This window comes from Triturus cristatus, chromosome 8 (genome assembly GCF_964204655.1).
Source record: "Triturus cristatus chromosome 8, aTriCri1.1, whole genome shotgun sequence".
NCBI lineage: Eukaryota > Metazoa > Chordata > Amphibia > Caudata > Salamandridae > Triturus > Triturus cristatus.
This window is the reverse complement of record NC_140591.1, coordinates 859,957,422-859,980,429: the sequence shown is the minus strand read 5'-3', so window position 1 is coordinate 859,980,429 and position 23,008 is coordinate 859,957,422. Positions and strand designations below refer to the sequence as shown.

General features: G+C 41.6%; 1 protein-coding gene across 4 annotated transcripts in view; it reads right to left on the bottom strand.

Moving 5' to 3' along the window:
- TBC1D23 (TBC1 domain family member 23) overlaps positions 1–23,008 on the bottom strand; it is a 558,574-nt gene that overhangs the window by 328,048 nt on the left and 207,518 nt on the right. For all 4 annotated transcript variants that reach the window (XM_085622378.1, XM_085622377.1, XM_085622376.1 and 1 more), the window contains exons 6-8: positions 11,874–11,998; positions 11,739–11,785; positions 6,109–6,212 (exon numbers count right to left, since the gene is read on the bottom strand). In XM_085622378.1, coding sequence (XP_085478504.1) covers positions 6,109–6,212; positions 11,739–11,785; positions 11,874–11,998 — 276 coding nt within the window. The remainder of the gene's footprint in view (positions 1–6,108; positions 6,213–11,738; positions 11,786–11,873; positions 11,999–23,008) is intronic.

Here is a 23,008-nt window from a genome sequence, read left to right as displayed (position 1 = left end):
ATGAATGTAGCGAATGTAGCCAGTGTAAAGTCTTCCACTGTTAGTAAGAACTGGTCACAAGGTATTTTTGCATTACAAGAAATAGGGTTTTGTCCAGACTGTGGATGCCTCTTCCCTGTGACTAATGTCTCCCTTGAACTTGGATTAATGTTGTTTGTGGTGTGAAAATTTGTGAGCAATATTAACCTCTCTAGTTTGAATAATATGGTGCTTTCTGTAAGTTCAAATCATTACCATGGCTAGGTCTGATTATTTCCATTGATTATATGTAATTTTTGTTATTTGTTAGTGTTTCCATTGGGTGGCAGGCTTCCATAATAGTGTCTGCGAAATTATTGTGTATTTCTCTGACCACCATTGGTAGCTGGTAATTTAAATTTGAAGTCTAAGGGGCTTCTATTGGTGGGCGGCAATACAGAGGTGGTGATGAACAAGTTTCTTACCTTCAGTAATGCTTTGTCTGGTAGAGACTATCTAATTGCCGATTCCTCGCCTTGTGAATTTCCCAAGGCACCAGACTGGATCCGGAAACATTCAAAGCAATTTCCCTGGGTGTCAGTAGGTGGCACATGCCACTCCATGTCGGATTTTACAGCCTCGGATGGGACCCTGGGGCCACTAGATCTGTGCCACTTTTGCATGCGGATGTAAGTTTCTTTCTGTTCTGTCTGCTCAATAGAATGTGGAGCCCATTAAAATAAGAATATGCCAGTGTGCAAATATCTAGATTGGAATCTTATTAATGAACTGTATAAGTTCATTTCACAGAACAGGGTGGGTCGGTATGGAATCAGTGGTTAGATAGAGTCTCTATAAGAAAATACAGGATAAGTAACTTGTTCTTCTGACAGAGACTTCTAACCGCAGATTAGTCACCTTGTGAATAGATACCTGTAGCAAAGATACCCTTTTTTTCATAGTTACCCCCAACGTTTTGCCAGATACCTGATGCCAACTTAACTGAGTGTGTGCTGGGATCCTGCTACCCAGGCCTCAGAAACTGTGTTCTTTTCCAAAACTGTACCTTTGTACCCAGAACTGGCACACCTCTGGGCCACATGTAAGTCCCCGGTAAAAGGTACCCCTGGTACCAAGGGCCTTGGGACCAGAGAGGGCATCTGAGGGCTACAGCATGCATTGTGCCACCCCCAGAGACCCCTCATCTTAACAACCCCACCCTGCATTGCAGGCTATGTGTTTTGGTGCAGACCAAACTGAAGTTTGCCATGCCCACCAACACTGCCTGTGGCATGGGTAAGTCACCCCTCTAGCAGGCCTTACTGCCCTGAAGGCAGAGTGCACCATACCCAGGCGAGGGCATAGCTGCATGAGCAGTATGCCCCTACAGTTTCTGTGCCAGTCACAGATATTCTAAGTGCAGTGGAGCCATTTTGAGTGCATGGGCTAGGAGTTTGTCAACACAAATTCCACAGCTCCATGATGGCTTTACTGAAGTCCCAGCACATTAAACCCACACTGATGTCAGTGTGGGATTTAATGAAAAATGCACTCATTGGGCATCTTAGAGATGCTCCCTGAAAAACGATCAACTCTACTGTGGTTTGTGACTGGCTCCCAGCCATCTGCCACCAGACAGTTTTCTGGACCCCTGGGTACAGAACCCTTGGCTCTCTGTGTCTGGAAACAAAGTACATCCTGGGCAGAGATGTCATGCCTCCTCCCCCAGGGCCCTCAAAGGAGCATGACGCCTTTGTTGGCTGCCCCCAGCCTTTTGCTGCTATCAGCAACTGGCTCCCATCAATTCTGACCCCCATTTCGGGTGCGAGAACCAGCAGGAAAACCTAGCCAGGAAGGGAGGTGGCCCACCTTCTCCAAAACCACCCCTTAGCTGGGGAAGGCATGGTGAAGGCCACCTCTCATTCTCCACCATCTTGAAGATGGGGAGACCCTTCCAATCAGGAAAATGCCTATATCCCCCTCCCACTGGAGGATGGCATACTAGTAGGTGAAGGCACCCCAGGGAAGGGACCCATTGGTCCCAACCTGCACACCCCTGTAACTCCCCTAAATCTAGTATTTAGTGGTACCCCTCAACCTTGCCTTTTCAGATTCGACGTGACATGAAGATGGACCAAAGAGCTGTGCTGCAGAAGAGGACGACGACGACAGCTGCTTTGGCCCCAGCCATACCGGCCTGTTGGCTGCTCCAAAACCCCTGCGAGCTGAACTCTGCGTGTCCTGCAGCCAGTAGCTCCAAGAACTTCAGAGACCTGCCCTGCCATCCTAAAGAACTCTGATCTCCAGTGGACACAGGATTCGTCCACCACCAACCCAAGATAGGACTCCAGATTCAGCCGGATGCATGAGTACTCACCACTCTGCACCAGACGTCCACGGCCCAAGTTCGAATGGCCTAACACTCCAGCAAGGAAACCTGGGCGATCCGGACTTGTGTTCCAGCGTAGGATGACTTCCACCGACCTTCTCCTCGATGCCTGCAGCCTCATCATGAAGGTCCCTCACCCCGACCGGAACCGGAAAGAAGAACCCGACAAGAAAAGACACCCCTTGAGTCCTGAGGTGCACGACCGACGGTATCCTGGTGTCCAGCAACTCTTTAAGTTCATCCTCCAGTTGTTGGTTCCCTTTGTCCACTCTTCTGCTCCAACCAACAGCCCTTTCCCTCAGCCGACATCCTCCATAGAGAAGCACTGGCCTCCCAACACCTCCTGAACACCCTGCACCCGGCCGCCCCTGCCCCGCGGTTGTGTGGACTTTGTGCCAACCTGGGACCCCATTTGACCTTACCTAAACCCCAGGAGCTGGACTCCCGAGACAGAGTGGCCTGCCCAGAGGCCGCTCCCAACCGAGGTGCCCCCAGCCCCATTGGCTAACATTGGCACCCTGTATTCTGAACCCGGCAACCCTAGTGTTGCTGGTGGTGCTTCTTGAGAGCCAACCTGAACCTTGGTTCTACCCCCCCCCCCCCCCTCAAAACTCCAATCCTAAAACCATTTACTTACCTGTAAACGTAACACTTTGTTTTTCTCCTTAGGACTGAATGGTGGGTCTTCTCTGAAAATTCTTCAAAGTGCTAAACTGTCTTGTACTCAAACAAAAAGTTCATTAGTGCTTTCACCAGAGTTAACCCATTTACCAATGTCCTTTGTTGCTTAAACTTTGTTAGGAGTCTGTTTCATGCCAAACTAGAAAAGTAATCAGGAAGTAATACGAAAGTTATTTAACAGTAATTTCAAGTGTTTTTGAACAGTTTACCAATTGTTTTCTCAACTGCAAAAGTAATCTAAATGTTCTTATCAAACCAGTATTCACGGTCTTTTTGGAAAGTAACATTGTATGAAGAGTCTAACTTACCTGCTACTAAGTAAATCTTGGTTCTAGAAATAAAACAACAAAATAACTTTTTATACAAACAACTAGTCAAGATTAAGTCTTTGAGTGTGTGACATCATTTCTTGCCTATGTGTACAACAAATGCTTAACACTACCCTCTGATAAGCCTGACTGCTCAACCACACTACCGCAAAAGAGAGTAAGGTATTATCTACTAAAACCCCTGCTGTACCTCTGGGGATCCAGTGGACTCTGTGCACACTATATCTTACTTTGGTATAGTATATACAAACCCAGCTTCCTACAATACCAAAGCAGTCCCCAGGTGGCTGGTCTATAGAATGGCCCAGACCAGGAAATCCCATGGGAAATATCAGGTGAAGTGCCCATTCCCGCCTAGCTGTCCAGGCAGTAATGCTTTTTGAACATACAGAGGGAAGCCCATGTAGCAGCTTGGCGGATGTCCAGGACTGGCACACCATGCACTAGTGCAGTGGTGGCAGCCTTCACTCTGGTGAAAAAAGCACACCTTCCTTCTGGCTGGGGGTTGCTCTTTAGCCAGCCCATAGCAGATCTTGATGCATAATCTAATACATCTGTAGATGGTTCTCTTTTGCACCAATTTGCATTTTCTTGTTTTAGAGAAACCAACAAAAAAGTTGGTCATTTTGTTGGGAAATTCTGGTTCAGTCGATGTAGAAACCAAGGGTCTTCTTAGGCTCCCGCAGGTGCAGCCATATTTCTTTCTTGGAGGGATGGGGCTGTATATACAATTTAGCACGGTGATGGATTGCACTGTATGAAATGGCATGAAACTTTTGGCCAGGCAACCAGGTTGTCTGCAAATAAATAAGATATATGGCTGTGCCTCAGACAACGCTTAGAGTTCGCTGAGTTCCCTTTAAGATATTTGGCAAATAGGCGCAGAGCTTTGATTGTCAGACGACAGAGAGGGCAACCGTGGATTGGGTCAAAAACAGTGCACATCAGGAAGGTGAGGACCAAATTAGGGTCCCACTGAGGCATGATGAATAGTATTGGCCAGAACATATGGATCAGCCCTTCAAAAAAATGCATCCCAGCTGATGACTTGGAGAGAGAGCTGATCAAGGCCTAAAGGTAACCCTTAACTGACCACAGCAAGGCCTTGCTGGGCTGAAGAAAGCCAGGACCTCGGGTACCACATTCTACTTGCTCAGCCCGGGTCCACTAGGATGACGTGGGGGCTGGTCTTTCTTGATGGTTTTCAGCACTCTGGTTAGGAAGAGTAGGGGCAGGTAAGGCACACAGGAGTTCCATACCACAGTTGAGATGGAAGGCTTCTCTGACAGAGTGATGCCTTGGGAAACTGCAACGTGCAAAAACATGGACACTGCGCATTCTCTGCGGCGGGGAAGACCACGTGTCCTCTCTATTGCTGGCAGATGTCCTGTGCCATCTCAGAGTGCAACTGCCATTCGTGATCCACTAGCAACCAGCAGCTGAGTTTGTGCCCAGGTGTTTAAAAATGCTGCCAGGTGTGGGGTAATCAGGAAAGCGTTCAGCCACTTCCAGTGACGTACTGCCTCCTGGCACATGACCCAAGACCCCACTCCAGCACGTTTATTGTTATACCATATGACGGTTGTGTTGTCTGTGAAAACCTGCACCTGGTCACAGGTTGCCATGAGTGTAATCTTCAAGCAGCAGTCACATGATGCAGAGTCATGTTTGGAATGGAGACACAAAAGGGAACCGTTGGAGCGTCTGTCACCAACATCTGCCGATAGCAGCCTCAATAAAACGTAAACCCAGTTGTTTTAGGTGGAGACTGGTCTGCACACTGTGAAAAAAGTTTTGGGAAAAAGTCTGCCAGACTGACAGAGTTAGAGAGCTCTGGATCAATTTTGGAAGGCACGTAAAGAAAGGAACTGACATCAGCGTGCATATATAGGGGTTCAAAAGTCACATAAGGGGTAGGATGGATCCGTTGCGGAGCCGCATGACCCACCTACCCACGTACAGGGAATTTGCTTTAAAAGTTTCCAGATCCAGTCTGGCCCCCGGGGCAATTCGCAAAATGAGAAACCTGCAGTTAGAATTCTCTCTCAGAAAGTGTTTTTTTTCTTTTGTTCTTTTCTCATCAGTGGGAATTGTGAGATTTGAAGACAACGATGAAGGTAAAAAAAAATTAGGATCCTAGGTAGGTATGTTTTGGCTATTATTTTCAGCCTCCTCATTATTTAACAACTGTAATGAAAACTGTACTAGCTCACTGATTTAGCTCTGGCTGTCGGAAACAACTTCAACGGGAACAAAGCTGCACTCAGTTATTGTTGTATGTAGAAGCTGCAGAGACCGGTTTGCTTTTTAGTTATGCCTGGCCAGTCAGATTCTCTATTTCTCTGTTGTCTTGTTGAGACACAAAGCATGGCTTTGTTTTCCAACTTTCATCTTATCCATATGATGAAGTGCATAATTCCAAAGCTCTACACTTTGGTATTTGCCTCTAACTGGTGATGTCCAAAGCATAGCCAGCCACTTAACAGCATGCTGCACTTTGAATGAAGTACAACCCAAATATTAATTGATGTAATTATATTACTGAAGGTTTAGCATCAAGGGCAACACATTTTGTTTTGCCCACAGTCTTAGGCAGTCAAAATGATTGCTTTCATAATCCGAGTAGTCAAAACACGTTGTACAAGCTTGGAAGTGCCACAAACAAGGACTCATCTAGAGAAAATAGAAACGAAGATGAACCACTGAATATCTAGTCTAAACACCAGTAGATGGGATAATAAATGTAAATACCTTTCTAAAGGAAGTGGGGGTTTTGCTGTAATAATATTGAGCCAAGGTGAAAAGGTCTTCAATATCTTCAGTCTCCAAACTAGATGGTGAACGTGCCAAGAACTCTGAAAGCAAACACATGGGTTATTACATTATCTTGTTTATTTATATGAGGTGGATTGTTGTGCATAAAGTCACATAACAGTCACTTTCGAGAGAGAAATAACTTGGAATGTTTTAAGAAAAGAAAACACTTTTGCTGTTTATTTCTAAAACGTACACTTTACAATATAATAAAAAACAAACCGGAAATTGCTTTTAAAGTAGTATGTCAATTAATAGGAATCAGCCCATGTTACAGCATATGAATATACTCACAATTAAACATCACTACATTCACATACTTTTTATTTTTATTGTATCGATAACAAATAGCCATAAAAAGCAAACCTTCAGCTATTCCCAACCAATGAATAGCATTTCGCTTCTATTTTCCGACATTATTTCTATTTTTTTTCCTATAGGTTTCATTTTAACAACGTAAACATACTGTCATCAGCAACTACGTATAAATACTAAAACAGTTTGAATTATACATGGGTGGGTCCACAATATAACATTCAGCAAACATATATATATTTTTCGGTTGTGCAAGTATCCTTGTGTTACTTCATTACTTTTAGGTGACATATAGGTATGATAAAATCAAGGTTGCCTTTAGGAGTCTTTCGTATTTCAAGCACTGTTATACTGCCTACCAGCTTTAATGTTGTGTGACAGTGACAAAGAGACTACGTAACAGAAATGTGGAGACGGTCAGTTAACATAGGTTTCAGAATTTAATCCCCAGAAGTTTTGAAAAATGGATGTAGTGTTTCAAATAGAGATAGTAGTACGATGATAATTAGGAAAGAGACACAAAATTAGCTTCAGATACTGTATTTACTTTTTTCACACACTAAGTTTTTCTGACAAATCATGTGGTGATCATTGGGTCATATGAGCTACATGAGACCCACGTAATCTCACTATAAAATACATATTGTTTTTAAATAAAAATTACTTTCTCTCTTGATGAAGCGGGTTTAGAGAAATGTGCTAGGTGACCTCAAAGCCATGAGCCACGCTGGGGAACTCCCATTAACCCTGGTTTGATCTGTTCCTGTGGCGGGCACTAGGCACGGCCACACAAGTCAGGTAGCATTTTGTATAGGGACAGGTGGGGGGAACGCCAGGTGGTAGGAATTTTGCGGATCCCTGACTATACCCGAAGTTGATGTCACAAAAATTCAAGGAAAATGTGATAATTTAGGCAAAGTGTGAGGTTTGAAGGGCATTGTGGGTAAGAAAACGCCATGGGATCTATGCAAGGCACAAAACTCTGGACTTCCCAAGATTTCTAGTTTATATAAATGTCTAGGTTTGGCAGGTTTCCCTAGTTTTGTTAACAGGGAATGTTTATGTCTCCACATTGCAATTTGGGCCCCACACAAGTGAGGTGCCATTTATATCAGGAGACTTGGGAGAACACTAGCTGGTAGGCAAATTGTTGTTCCACACAGATTCCAGAACTTTCCTTTAGAGAAAAATGCTGAAAATGCACATTTTCCTCAAAGGTTTGAAGTTTGCAAGAGCTTCTGGGTAAAAAAATAAAAAACTAGTGAGAGCCATGCAATTCACCCACCCGTCTCCCAGGTGTCTTATTCTCAGAAATGTGCAGGTTTGCTAGATTCCGCTGGATTCTGGCTGAGCTGGAGCCCAAATTCCGCAGTCACCAACATCGTAGAAAAGGGTTGGTTTTGGGGTGCAAAAATGTGATCAGTCCATGTTGTTTTTTAAGGTCTTTTTCTGTCTCGGCTACACCAACCCATACAAGTTAGGTATCATTTTTATTGGGAGACGTCGGGAAACGCGTAGTAGTAGGACATTTGTCGCTCCCCTCAGATTCCAAAACTTTCCCTCCTAGAAATATGAGGAAAACTATTGTTTGCACAGTTGGAGTTCTGAAATGGCTTATGTGTGCAAACACATTGTAAGAACCACAGAATTCACACATTCCGTCCACACCTCCAGTTGTTTAGCTTTGAGAAATATCTGGGTATGGTATGTTTTTCTGTGTTGCTGATGTGCTAGGGCCCAAAATCCGCAGGCACCCATGTTGTAAAAAAAAAAAAAAAAGTAGGCTTCTGCTGTGTCAAATATAATACCTCCAGGACGTATTATGGTTTGCATTGTGTCGCAGGTGCTATGCCCAGCCACACAAGCGGAGTACCATTTTTATAGGGAGATGTGTGGCAACACAGAATAGTCAAATACTTATTATCAATTGGATTGCTCTGCATGTGAGCCTTTCAAATTTAAGCCTGTGAGTAAGAAAGAAGACATTTGCAAATTGCCATCCTGAATCATATGCTAGAATGGGGTACCCACAAATTCAGAGATATACAAATAATCACTGCTTCTAAACTCAGCATTTGGTGTATATTTCAGAAAAACATGTTTTCTCCATACCCACTTGTCACTATTTATAAACAATTTAATGTGCAGCTCAGTTGTTTGCTCTGTTTACCTTGGTTTCTTGGAAAACCTACAAACCCTATCTATATATCCCTGCAACCAGAAGGGTCTAGTGGACACACCAGTGTACTGCTTTTGTAAATCGGCCATTGTGACAAGAAGCTACAAATTAAAACGTTGCCACAAATGGATGTTTTTCCTACTAATTTTTCATTTTCTTTTTTATTTCAAGTTACTTCCTTTGGGAAAACCTTGAGGGATCTTATGTAATAGCCCCTTACTGGATACTGAATGTTGCTTATTTTTCAGAAATGCTTAGCTTTCTGGCACCACTCATGGGTTTCACACCTATTTCTACAACAAACTGAAAACAGGTTGAAGGTACAAAAATTAGGAAAAATGGGCTACCTCTTCAAAAACAAATGGCAACTTTGGTAAAAAATGTTTTTTTGATACAGCTCTAATGTTCAGGAAAGCTGGAAACATGGTGATTTTAGCACACCAAACCTTTCATTGATGCTGGTTCTAGGGGGGAAAAACAATCTTTTGCAGAGCCCCCCTCCTATTTGTTTTTTTATCAAGTAGCTATAGTTTGGCTATTTTCTCGGTTCCTCCATAGGACTCCACACCTCCTGTGTACCTTTAGAACTTCCATTATGTTGAAAAAAATGGATGAAAATTTGGCGCGGATACCTTATAAGGACAAAATGGTAAAGATGCCAAAAGTGCAAAGTACCCCAAATAGCCAAAGAAGGGCTCCGCACTGTGATGCAAAAGTCACAGCAGTTAAGGTGTTAAGCACCTTCAAACATATTCAGGGTATGTTTACAGAACCGGCCATGGTTTATCCTCCGGTACTAGCCAACAGCCAGTTAAGGGGATGTCCTTTTGATCTGCTAATCATAAACTTTTGGGTTAAAAAGTTTTCTATTTTTCTTCCAAAGGAGAGGATATAATAAGTACAAGGCACACATCACCAATTTTAGAGTGGGACTTGACTAATCTCAGAGATGTGGCCCTTAGACGTCACAAGCTAGTGTATCACAGTTATATGCCAAGGGTTTGGGCCTCTCAATAAGTGTTCCATGGTTACTTAGGGGAAAGCCTCCGGGCCAGCCGAGTAGGGTAGGCAGACAGGATAGAACTGCCCACTCCAGGCTAATTTACAGGCGTGGCCAGTCTATAGATTGCATCCGACATGCCCGAGAGCAGAGAAGGTTTTTATTTATATATTTATTTTGTAGGTGCGCTGTTCCGCTTGATTCTGAGAAGCTGGATAATGCATTACTAATCTTCACTGAACGCTAAACTCTTAAAAAAACAAAGACGAGCAATTATTGGCACAATTAGACGAAAGCATTAGAGGAGGATTAGTTTAGATGAAACTCTGTTTCCTAAACTATGCACGTTATTGTCAAACAAAAGATTTAGTAATTATGAAGTAAGGTAACTATGTAAGTATATAATCATCAAAAGACTGCAAGCTTTTATAATCTGAAGGAATAATGCAAAACCCATTATGCTACATTGGACAAAGGACAAAAAAATACATTAGTGCACGTAACAAAGTAGCCACCCTAACAAAAAAGAGTTGCATTTCATACTTGTGAGGAAATCCAAGGAACGTATTGCTTTTATCAATTGAGGATCCGCTAGTTAGGTCAAGAAGCTGTGTAACATGGAAAAGGAGGAAACAAGTCTAGATTACTTTGTTGTTATGATTTTCCTGGGAGAGGTTGGAATCCATGTTGACCACGTTTTTTATGCTCATGGCTGGCTGTGGTTGGACATGTCTGCATATTAACTGCCAAAGGGGGTGGGTGGGGGGGCATGGACACCATCGGATGTTAGGTCACTGTATATGAGAATTTAAGTCTTGCCGCAATTAAGTGCAAGGTATTTCTTTTTACATCCATTAGTTGCTTTGCGGAGGAGCTTTTTTATTGTGTGCATGCACTAGAAAGGGACACAAAATGTATTTGTGTCATTGCTTTAGTTGTGACATGTCATATGTATTGAGGGAATCACATGAAATAGCGGGAGGAGGTCATTTAAACCAGAACTAGAGGTGGAAAGCATTGAGTCTTGAGGCACTCCTAAAGTTACTCAGAGGGGTCCAAATAGTAGGGAGATAATTATATGCTGTGTGAAGAGTTTGAGAACAAGAAGATAAAACATTTGTGTAGAGCTGTGAATCCCTAAGTCTGAGTGTGGAAAACATGGGCAAGGTGTTGAACGGTGTGGAAAGCCACTGAAAGTTCAAGGAGGAGTATATCTGCGTCAAGGTTGTCATTTTTACCATTTAAATAAACCCTCACTGAGAAGTTTACTTGATTGAGCTGAGTGTTCGATTTATGCCGGTCACTGCGGGTGGTGGGAACCGGTTCTCATGGTTTGAAGTCCGGGACTTATTTTTCATCATAGGGTTCACCCAGAGCAAGAGGGAAAAAGGAATACAAGGAAATACATATGGAAACAGTGGCAAAGGGAGACAGAGCAAGTAGGAACAAGACCTGTAAGAGTGAGATAAAGAGACAGGATGTGTAGTGTGAGGAAAGAAAGAGGGATGAGGTCGAATCAAGGCTAGAAAGCCTTGGTATGCAGCAAACGTAGTGGTGGGCTCCTATGTATAACTTTGGGTACCTGCACATATTGATTTACACGTAAGCCCTACATGAGATCTAGAAGTGAATGAATTTCAGGTACAACAGTGACATGACTGAGGACAAATCTCTCAAGAAGTTTTGCTGGAAGTGCATGAGATTGCAGTGGACAAATTCAAAAGCAGTGCAGATAGATACCATATTTTTTCAAGTAAAGTTGCCAGTATCCTCTTCGCTGAACCAAAAAGATATAATGTAGCAACTTAGTTTATCATGTAGGGAAGGATTGGTGCAGGTGGATGACTGCTAGCCTGTCATATTTTACTAAACAAATTCTCTAGCAACATAGTCCTAACTATTGGCAACTATTGAATGCCTCAATTCTGCCATTTAATCTTTACCAAAAACCTCATCCCACAGGGACAGTATGATATTACTTGAATGAGAGCATAACATTTTTGCAGTAAGACAGCATTTTCTCGGACGGCACGTAAATGCAAACACTCGAGTCTTTTCTAAAATGTTACCCACTTATAGTGTCTTCTTTGCTGTCTGATTCTTGTGCCAGAATACTGTCTCTAAAAGAAAACAAAAATTGGTGAATTGAATTCCTGGATATATTTTGCATCTTAAAATATACAGATTAAAGGAGAACCGTGCACTCACTTTGTGTTGACTAGTATAATGAGCATTAGAAAGTAGATGAAGAAAGGATCTGCCTGTTGTAGGTAGTTGTCCCATATTGTCTGAGTGACTATGGTTGAGCAGTAACATGAAAAGAGACTTCCGAGCTGAAATATTTCAAGAGTGAAACGTTAGGAATGTTGCTTATCATAAAAATAAGTTAACAGAGCACCTGTTATACTGTGCAGCGAAAGGAATTAACATCTCTCTAGGTATACACACTGCAGTTTTTCAGACATCAGCACATCCTCTCGTATTCTCAATGAGGACTCAGGGAAACGCAAGTTACTTGATATTTTTAACAGCTTAAATTTTACTACTATTCTCTCCTATAAAGAATCCCAATCTTCGGTTTGCGATAAAGGGTTCAACTCCAGAGGTGTCTTGTGTGACTAATTCTCCAGTGCACCTTACAGAAGTCACACATTATTCCAACTTCTGTTTTTTGTAATTGTGAAAATCTGTGCCGCTAACTGGTTATAAACCTCCTCAGTTGTGTTCATCACCTGTATTGTCATTCGCTGATATTCGCTTCATTCTTTCTAATTCTGTAAGTGACTATAAGAAGGACTTTCCCTCTCATTGTGCAACAAGAGTTGATGGATGTGCCCTGGAGGGGACAATGTGGATGAAATGCCCATTCACCACCGTCACTATTTACAATCCATTCAACAGACACCGTACCATCAAAATTCACTATAATCATTCACCATCCAACCATTCATTCACCATCTATCTATTCACCACTAATTCATCCTGCACTAACTCAATACCACACAAGCCTCGGCCTTAAGACAATACACAAAGATGAATTCGTGTTTGGACACAAGACGATCAAAATTAGGCTAATGCCCTTGGAACATAAGGCAAATCTGTGGGCCAAATCCTCCTAACCAATTTTACATCCATAGTACCCTTAGCAATATAATGCACCATATCGACAGGCTTATCCAACTCAGCAAACAAAAGTGCAGAAGAACCCGAAGTACTATTGCCTTGTTGGGTTAACGTTCAATTGCATTAAGAGAACCTTACTGCAGTATAAATGTACATTTTGAAATGTCAATGACAAAGTACTCAATCTAAGTAAATGCTTACATAGTTCTAAATCGGTTAAAGGTTTGTTTGGGAAACACTGCATTATTCCACAGTAATTTCAATAATTAAAGCATGGGTGTGAGTTGGCTTGCACTCTATTTAACCTTTGTGTACCAGATTTGCATCAGTCTATTGAGGGAGCCAACATTCACCCAAAATAGTTTGGATAGTTCAGATTCTGCTTCTTACGCGAGTATCGCACAGCGATCTTTGCACTTTTTAACAAGAGTTAGATATTGGGAAAGTATTCATTCGTGGTAAAACAAGTCTCAGTTTTGAGTGTGGAAAGGGTGCTCAGATAGTGGCATGCAGGTGGTGTGAGGTTAGATCAAGAGAGGTTCATAATTTATTTGGGCATAACATTTGATTCTGTGATTTACTGGACCACCCTTCTTGAACTACTTAAAATAAACAAATTCTTAAGATTGGACATTGGTGAAATTTAACAAATGTTCCTATTGAATCTTAATTTGGTTTAAAACAGATAAACAATAATTGAAAACAAAAAAACACATCAATAAAATAAAAATGGCATTTCAAATAATAACAAAATTAGTGTCAGAACATGTTAAAACTATCCAGGCTGCAGCAAAAAGCACATTGTATTCCTCATATTAACTGCACTAATTCAAAAGTAAGCATTATGATAACATGTTCTAATAGCAGTCAACATCTGCAGGTGTAACAAAGCAGGCCTGACGTGCCTAAAGTTGCATTCAGCCCAGATTGGCTTCAAAATTCTTTTGTGCAATAGCAAGTAAAAAGGAAATATAAGATAAAAATGCATAGTATCTTGAGATAAATAACCATCACATTGACAGGGAATACCCTTTTTATCATCCATCCACCGCTTTGGTGCACAAGACAAGTGGTGTATCAAATTAAACCTAAACCCCTTTCAGATGAAGCAAGAAGTTTTAGTCAGCCTAAAGTTTAAATAAGGTTTCAATGAAAGGGAAATTAAATCTCACAGTAGGCATGGACAAAGCTCTAGATTCTCTTTTTTCAGATTTGGTTGACATAAATGCTTCCTTGAACCAAACAGTATCAGCCTTGCTTATGGTGTCAGCTTGGTAAAACAAGTAGAGTGGCCCTAATTTTTTAAACCAAAGCTTAACATGTTAGCGTAGTCAAGAAGGTGAAACCAATCTTTAATGATTGCCCTATTGAGCTCAAGCTGTTTCTTGAACCAAACAGTTAACCATATAATCAAAGAACGGAGCTCAAGCAAATCAGAAACCTAGCAGACAGCTACTTCTTCAAGAACATTGAAAGTGGACACACTAAAGGGCAGTGAAAGCAAACGCTTAAGAAACCGGTTTTTTTTTTTAGTTTGTAATAAGTTGGAATACCCCCAGATCTCAGTGCCATAAAATGCTATAAAAATGTGTTTAGCTTGATAGTTTTTTAACGTAGCAGGAACACAACTCTACCCTAACTTGGAAGCAAAATCAAAATCCAAACGAAAGCTTCTAGCAAAGGCATGTCTTCTGGCACTATCAGAGAGGACCAACAAAGGGAGGAATCAAAGAGAATCCCAAGTTAATAAACGGTCTTGAGTTTGCTGAGCATGTTACCTTTGACATAACGGGCTCTGCTTTTGGTATTTTTAGGTTCAAATATCATGATATTGGACTTAGTATAATTTGTGCTAAGATCAAGACTATATTCATAAAGTCAAAAAAGCTATTGAAAAGGCGCTGCAGGCCTAAGGCAGTTCTGGGGAACAAGACGGTGGAGTCGGCATAAAGACGGGTACGTACAGACAGCCTGTCCATCTTAGGTAGGTCATCCCCTTCCAAGCAAACAACCTTATTCAAATTATTAATACATAAAACAAATAAGAAGGGTGTTAGTATGCAACCTTGCCTAACGCCCCATTCAAGGCAAATTTTGTTGTACACTCCCCTGAAGGCCCATAATAGACAGTAACTGTAAGATCGGAGTGTTGATCACTTAGAAATCCAATTATGGCTTTGTGAAAACCCATGCCCAGCATAATAATCTAGAGCTTAGCCCTATTAACCCAATCAAAGGCTGAAGTTAAATCCATAAACCCTAGGAGGAAAGATCCCACCTTTAGCCTTGGTGCACTTAGTTATTAGAAAATAAAGGTTTAGACCCTTGTCCACTGTTTCCTTCCCAGGGTTTCAAGAGCCACGCAGTTAATCTATTCAATAACATTCTCCCCATCAACTTGACTGTATAATCAAAGAGATGGGGCGATAACAGCGGGGGTCATTTTGGTCACCCTTTTTATAGCCTGGAATAATAACAGAATTTGACAAAGGAGGGTGGAGGTTGTCACCCAACAGCTTTATTGATATAGTGAGTTAAAAGAGGTGTCCAAACATCAATATTAGATTTAAATAAGTCAAGCGGTACTGCGCCAGGGCCTGGGGCCTTTTCTTTAATAAGGTAAATAACGGCATCCCTGACTTCTTCCCAGCTAAAAACTAACAAAGGAACGAGAAAAGGGACAAGGACTTGTCCAGCTGTACATCCATATCGCTATTGGGGCAGGAACATCAAAAATGGCTACATAATGCTTGAATATATAATCAAAGAAGGGGAGCTGAAGAGCTAATATTTATAGAGGTCCTGTACCTGTGCTCCTCTATGTGTAACTGTAAGACAATAAAGGGTAACCAGTTCCTCTTTTGTAGCATATAAGGCATGGACATGGAAACTATCACTGCATGACTAGGGGTCTGTGTCGCTTAGGAGATCTGAATTTCAGATCATGTTGCCCTCACACACCTTTTTAGGGGTGACATGCTACATCATAGGGCGCTCCTCGTCGGACCGGCGCTGCAATGTCCGACGGGCCTGGTGGCAACTTTGGCGGAGTTCTTTTGATCTGTAGAGACGCCGTATGTGAAGTGTGTATATGGGCAGTCAGTGCTATGTGTATCTTGACGTGAGTAAGTGGTTTAAAAAAGGCTCCAGGTCTGTAGAAACTCTTTATTCACTCTTAGAACTGGGTCTCAATAAAAGCAGTGGAGCCACCTATAGGGCTTAAGGTACCTTGGTGGCTGCTAGGTGTATATCAGGTGGACATGTTTCGTGTCTTGGGGGCTCCAATATCGAGCGACACTTCATCAGGACCTATGGTGTATCTTGACGAGTCCGGTTAGAGTACGTCAAACAAACTACGCCTCCAAAGTTTGGGGGGGGGGGGGGGGGCGTAATAAAAATAGAAGCAGATCCCAGATGGGGACATCACATACCCTTTCAACCCAAGTCAAAAATTGGAGACAAAAGGGAAGGGGTAAGGGAGGAGGACAAAGAAATTGAAAAGCGACTTGAGGAAGTAAACTTCAAAGTAGGCTAGAGCTACAAGTGGGTGTAAATACAGCATTAAATGACTGAGACCCATTATTAATGGTAGAGGTGAAGGAGTACTAGTAATCTTGTTATATATATAGGTCCCCATCACACAGGAAAGGTCCTGGACGAGGATCTACTATAGGTTAAAAACAAGTAGGAGGATAAAAACCTGAAAGTGAGAGAATGAAACGCATACACTAACCCCAGATGTCAACCCAGGAAAAATGTGAAGTTCCATGCCGTGATGTACAACAGTACATCAGGTGAAGAAAGGAAGGCAAAGTGCTTGTCTTACCTATAGTCGGCAGTGGGCTGTGTAACATGGAAGAGGGGGAGTCAGTCCAATATATTAAAAGGTAACCAACTGCAATAGTAAAAGAAACGCAAAGAAAAGGAAGGAACTGTTACATCTTGAAAACGATCTAAACAAGATTAATGCAAGTAAAAAGTCAAGACCAAACCCATTGAGGAGCCTGTATTAAAAACTGCCATACAAGGGTCTTGACTAAAATCAAGCATGTACTTAGAGGTAGCACTCGTAAAACTGAAAAGTAACTAGATCTCCGTAGGAGATCCGTCAATCCATGTGACAAGTGGCAAAGATCTGAAGTGTGGGATTTGCAGTGTCACAGGAGAAAGGGGGGGGCTAACCTTAAATGCAAAAATATATGCGTACGCGTAATGGTGGACATCCCATCAAGATTCACCAAGGGTGTCCAAACATTAGCGAAACTAAGGGGTAGGTTTAAGCAGTGACCGGAACCCACGCTCCGTAGTAGGCTGATTAAATCAATACCCGCTGAGGGTGTCCGTACCGTAGAACAACGCGTGTCAGAGAAAACGGTATCAGGGGGCGGAAAACACTCACCGGCTAGGTAGAGGGCAGGATCTCCTCATACCCTGGCTTCCCCGCTTCCGAATTACAATTGGGCTTGCAGCGCTGCAATTTGTGTATCTTATTAACGAGCCTTCCGGGACAATGACCTCCTACGACGTGCGTAGTGACGTAAATGGGGGTGTGGGCGGGCGCCATCTTGTCCCCAGGGCACTGCCTGACTCCATAGACATAGAAGTCAGGGAAGTGGCATGACCACTTGCAATAAAACATACAGAAAACCTTGTTATATATGGAACAACTATAGAAAAGGGACGGATATTTTGTTTGTGGAGAGAAATTGTTCGAACGTGAGATACCAAAAGTTGGTATTCACTGTAACATATGAGGTCAGCAATTACACATAATGAAACGTAAAGGATGGGATAACCCTGAAATATATAAGGTGAGAAGTGAAACCACTAGATCAGTTGACCTGGTAGTTTGTGTCTTATGTGATGTAGTGAGATTAGTACATGACAAACAGGGTTAGTACACACTTAAAGTATGGAACCATGTATTAGAGGTATCTCTTCTGATTTAGTATCTGGTCCCAATCTCCGACCAAGGAATGGCATCGTTCAGACCCTTCTTTTGCTTGCTTGAGCCTGGAGGCTGGAGAAATAACCTGAGAAATTACACTCCTCGAAGAAGGAGCTAAAATAGGCCAATGAATTATTTACAAGAATTTCGAACAGTCTTTGGAGTTATAAGAATCCACCAAATCTTTCCAGATGTCTAGCCGTAATGCCAATTTCCGGCACTTCATAGTTTTACTCTCGAAGAAAGGACATGATTTAGGTTTGTCTCAGGGCTTCTCCTTCAGAACTTCCAAAAGCTTTTTGTGGGTTGTAGAATAGGAAAGATGAAACCATCTGCAGGATGGGGGACTTTATTGGTCGTGAGCATAGATCTCACCTTTGTGCAGATGGCAGAACAGACATTAATATGTTCTCATCAGAGACACCTACGTCCAAAGAAGTAAAGTACTACTCAGAACACTCTCTAAACAGGTCTGGGTAAAAATGATTAGGAATAACCTTGTTCCAGCTAATTCTGCGTCTCTGATCTTTACCAGAAACCTGTCCACACAAAGAGTGACTGAAGGGTGCAAAATTATTTACCAAAGGAAAAGAAGCACATAAAGGATTGGGATGACTTCTGGAATCCCAAAACACCTCAAAGTTTAGTAAAGAGGGTGCTAATCCAGAGGAAACAAAGATTAAAGTATTCACAGAAAAACAACCTCTCCCAAAAAAAAGTAGGCACACTTGAAAGAGGACTCTTTTGTGGGCTGGCATCTTTAACCAAAACCAGGTTAAAGTCACTCAAAATAAAGTTGGAAAATTCACTCTGGGCTGAATGTCTAAAATGGTGGACGACTGGTGGTTTGGGGGACCACTTGCAAGTATCATGAATGGAGCAAGAGTCACACAAATGAGTGTTTAAGTCACCCAAAAGCACTATGGATACATTATCCTTTGTGAAGTAAGAGTGTTGGTCCAACAAATCTCTTAACTGAGAGGCATTACCATTCCAGACTGAGTCGGGTTTGCATTACAAAAGTAAAACATCGCCTTGGTTCCGAAATTAAAGACACACAGCGAGTAAATTCTGAAACCAGTGTCCACTTGCTTGGTAACACGATTCAAACTTAGGGAGATAAAAAACTGAAAGACCCCCCTTCAGCTCTACCAGAACTGGAACTTGTAGTTGGAACAAAAAAAAAAACTTGTAACCCGTCAATAACAAGCTGTTAGATATCTCCAAGGTTTTTGATGGCAAATCACACTATGATTTCTCAAGGAAGAGACCCAACCAATAGCATTAGCATTTCTGGCTACCCTAGCCACATTCCAACTTAAAACAACTAGGTTAACCTTGGACGGAATTTTTCGGGGTCCTCTCTCTGCGGCAAGGCTATCATCAGAGAGGGAGCCAAGGGAAAGTCATTTGTTGTCATTAACGGTGGCAACACCATCATCAGAGACGGTACCACGGGGCAGTCATTCGCTGTTGTTAAGAGAACTCAAGAGGCCAAACTTATTGTTGATTGAACGGCCACTGAAGCAATCTCCATCAACTGCTCCGGTTTGGGTAGGAAAGGGCAGTTGGGATTGAACAAAAAGGAAGTAGTGGGTTTAGTCATATAAAAGTAACCCAAGGGGAGTGGCTGCACAGTAGTATATGGCTTGCATGGATTTTAGAGGTTCATCAGCAGACATGTTTACCAGATTTGCATGAGTCTATTGAGGGAGCTAACATTCACCCCAAAAAATTTGGATAATTCAGATTCTGCTTCTTACACGAGTATGACAGCGATCTATGCACTTACTATAGTCTTTTTTTAACAAAAGTTAAATATTGTGGAAGTATTCAACCTTGAGAAAACAAGTCTCGAATTTTAGTGTAGAAAGGATGCTCAGATAGTGAAATGTAGGTGGTGCGAGGATAGATCAAGAGAGGTCCATCATTTATTTGAAAGTTACATTTGATTCTGTGATTTCCTGGACCACCTTTCTTGAAAACATGGAAATAAACAAATTCTTAAGACTGGAGCATTGCTGAAATGTAACAAATGTGAAAGATACTACATCTTTGTCATACTGCATGCAGAGCAAGGTTATATCTTAATGGACCTATAGACGGAGAAGAGGCATGGCTTTGGGAAAGAAAAAGAATTTTCCATTTGAAAAAAACATTTAAGCTCCTACTTTTAAGGAGAAAGGTAACACTAGGGGCAATATGTATGATATGAATGGGGCTACAGATCACACAATATAAAATGACATACTGTTCATCAATTTTAGAATTGAAAAATATCATTGCTGGTGATGGTCAAGCAGATTAATAATTCCCGTTTTGGAAAAACATCTAAAGAAATCTGCAATAAGTGGAATTCTGGTTTAGTGCCTATAAGTGTAGTTATAGATATTTAAAGAAACAAATGTTGGTGCAAGGAATTGGGTAAGTGGTATTAGATATAAATACACACAGCAAACAACCTAATGGACAATAGCAATATTTAAAATTCTTGACCTTAACTACTACTTTTAAATATAAAAAGAAATTGACAGGGGGGGTCGGGTTCTAGGATAATGTGGCCCAGCATATCCTCCAACAATAAAGTTTTGCAGAAACCATGACAAAAATATGCTGTGTAATTGGGTATGTGGCAGGGTGAAGTAATACTGTGTCTTTATTTGTCTTTTTTGAGTGCCTTTGGAGAACCTACAGATTCACTAAAAAAGTATGTTTTTGTCTATTTACTGTTGCACACACCTCACAGATGCACACAACCACCAACTGATTTAGAACAATACTTCTGCCTTCTACGTAGTACAGAGTTTTAGAAGGAAGGTTTTAGCCAGCTAGCAGAAATGGTTTCTTAGTGGATGACTGCTGCCCAGGACAAAAGTCATCTGACTAAAGTTCTCTAGAAAGAGTGGAATCTTGGAACCTTCAATAAGGCATCCTGTATGTTACATTGAAGAAAGTACTCTGGCAGGTAATGTAATCCAAGAGTCATAGGTGTAGTTAAGTAGATTTATTCATAGTAAGTAGGATGGTAAAGAAGGCCCCACCGGGAGCAGCATCCAGCTGCTCAGCCCATCTCACTCAAACTGACCACACTTCAAACCATGCATCCACGAACATTCCGATGACATCACACACACAGGCTGAGCAGCAGGGAGAAGGAGAAGACCAGAATACAACACATCCCCCTCCTTTAAACAATGATAATAAAAGAATACAAGAGAAAATAACACAGTAAGCCCTGACGATGACAAGGTCAGGATTTCACACAAGGAATAACAAGAATGTATGAATAATTATACATAAAAGTTTGAAATAGCAATGCAGCATAAAATAAGAACTAAAACCGCGGTGAATAATTAAAACGGTATTATTAATTGTATCACACCACCTAACGAAACACCACTCACACTAAATTCACTAGGAAGATAGGACGACACCTCTCACACCCAATTCAAAAGAAAGATAGGACGTCACATTTTGCACTAAACATGAAAAGAGGCACGATTTCACCTAGCACAAACCCAATGAAAACCATACATGACATACAATCCAACACATCGATGCAGAAAACTCACATGACAACTCATCCGACAATAACCAAATGTAAAAACATCACATGACACTACCATTCAACAGTTCAAGCTGACACACAAGACATCACCTAACCACCATCCCTCATCAAAACCAAAAATACCCGAAATATCACAAGTCATGCCAGTTGGCCAGACCAGCACAAAAAGCGATAAACAGGTAACCGAAACTAAAAGGAATGGCGCCCCTCAGATTAACAAGGACAGGAATGTATCATTCTAAACTAAACACACACAACATGCAGAATAAGACTCCTCAAAACACGTAAGGTAACTGACTATTTAAACATATGCTAAGGCATAACACAACTTTATGGTTTAAACTTTAAAAGGGTACTAAACCCCCAGCGCACAGGGTACGCGACTCCCCGAAACGCACGTCTAGGAAACACACACTTTAAGGGGTACATGACTCCCCAGCGCTCACAGGATACCTAAATCCCAGAAACGCACGCCTAGACAACACATAACACACTTTAAAAGGGTATTTAATCCCCGAAACCAATACCTAGGCAACACACACTTTAAGGGGTACATGACTCCCCCAGCGCTCACAGGGTTCCTGACTCCCAGAACGCACGCCTAGACAACACATAAAACACTTTAAAAGGGTATTTGATCCCCGAAACACCACCTAGGCAAACCACTTTAAGGGGTACATGACTCCCCAGCGCTCACAGGACACATGACTCCCTGAAACGCACGCCTAGACTAAACATATGACACACTTTAAAGGTTATTTAACTCTTGAAACCAACGCCTAGGCCAAACTACTTTAAGGGGTACATGACTCCCCAGCGCTCACGGGATACTTGACTCCCTGAAACGCACGCCTAGACTAACTTTAAAAGATAACTGACACCCACCTAAAACAAAATAAGAAGATTGTGACCCGTCAAATGCAGATGCCCACGCTAACTAATTATACAAAACGCTAACATTATAGTACTAGGATATTAAACTATGCCAGTGTTATTACAAATCTGCACTCACGCCTAACTTAGAAAATAATAACAAGCAAAACACAGAGATTGCCAATACCAATAAATATTTGGTGATTGAACAACCACTGCAAAAACATGAAATGATCAAATTAACATTAAATAGCTCTTGCAAGACTTTACCACTGTACTTTATACATTAACAGTGCAGATTTGACTCTAAGTTTTGCACCGTAACTATAAAATAACAAACTAAAATAATATAAAGTAGTCACCGTTGTCGCCACTGAAAAAATGCTTGAATAAAATCCCTTTAGAACAGATGTTGAAACAGAACTGGGAAGGATCCATCAAAATCCACAAGGTGGCAGTGCTGCCAAAACTTAGATAAAGCATCAATAGAAGAAAAAGTTAATTGTATTGCGATCTCCAAGGTAAAACCCACTTAACCAAAAACACCTTGTCCTGTCTCTCTTTACACGCCACATATTACAACAAATTACATTGCAGCAAAACATCGAGATTGAAGTGCAAAGGATCGGTACAGCACACAACACTGTACAGATTGTTCAGTGGCCATACTTCGCAGCTCACACAGTTTAGCACGCTCAGGTGGTGCTGATCACATCAACATATCTAGGATGCAGTTCTAGAAACCAGTCTTTAAGTATGCATTCGCATCGATGAAGTTTTCTTTCCTTTTTTTTTTTTTTTTTAAATTACCTGACCAGGTATGTAGCGCAC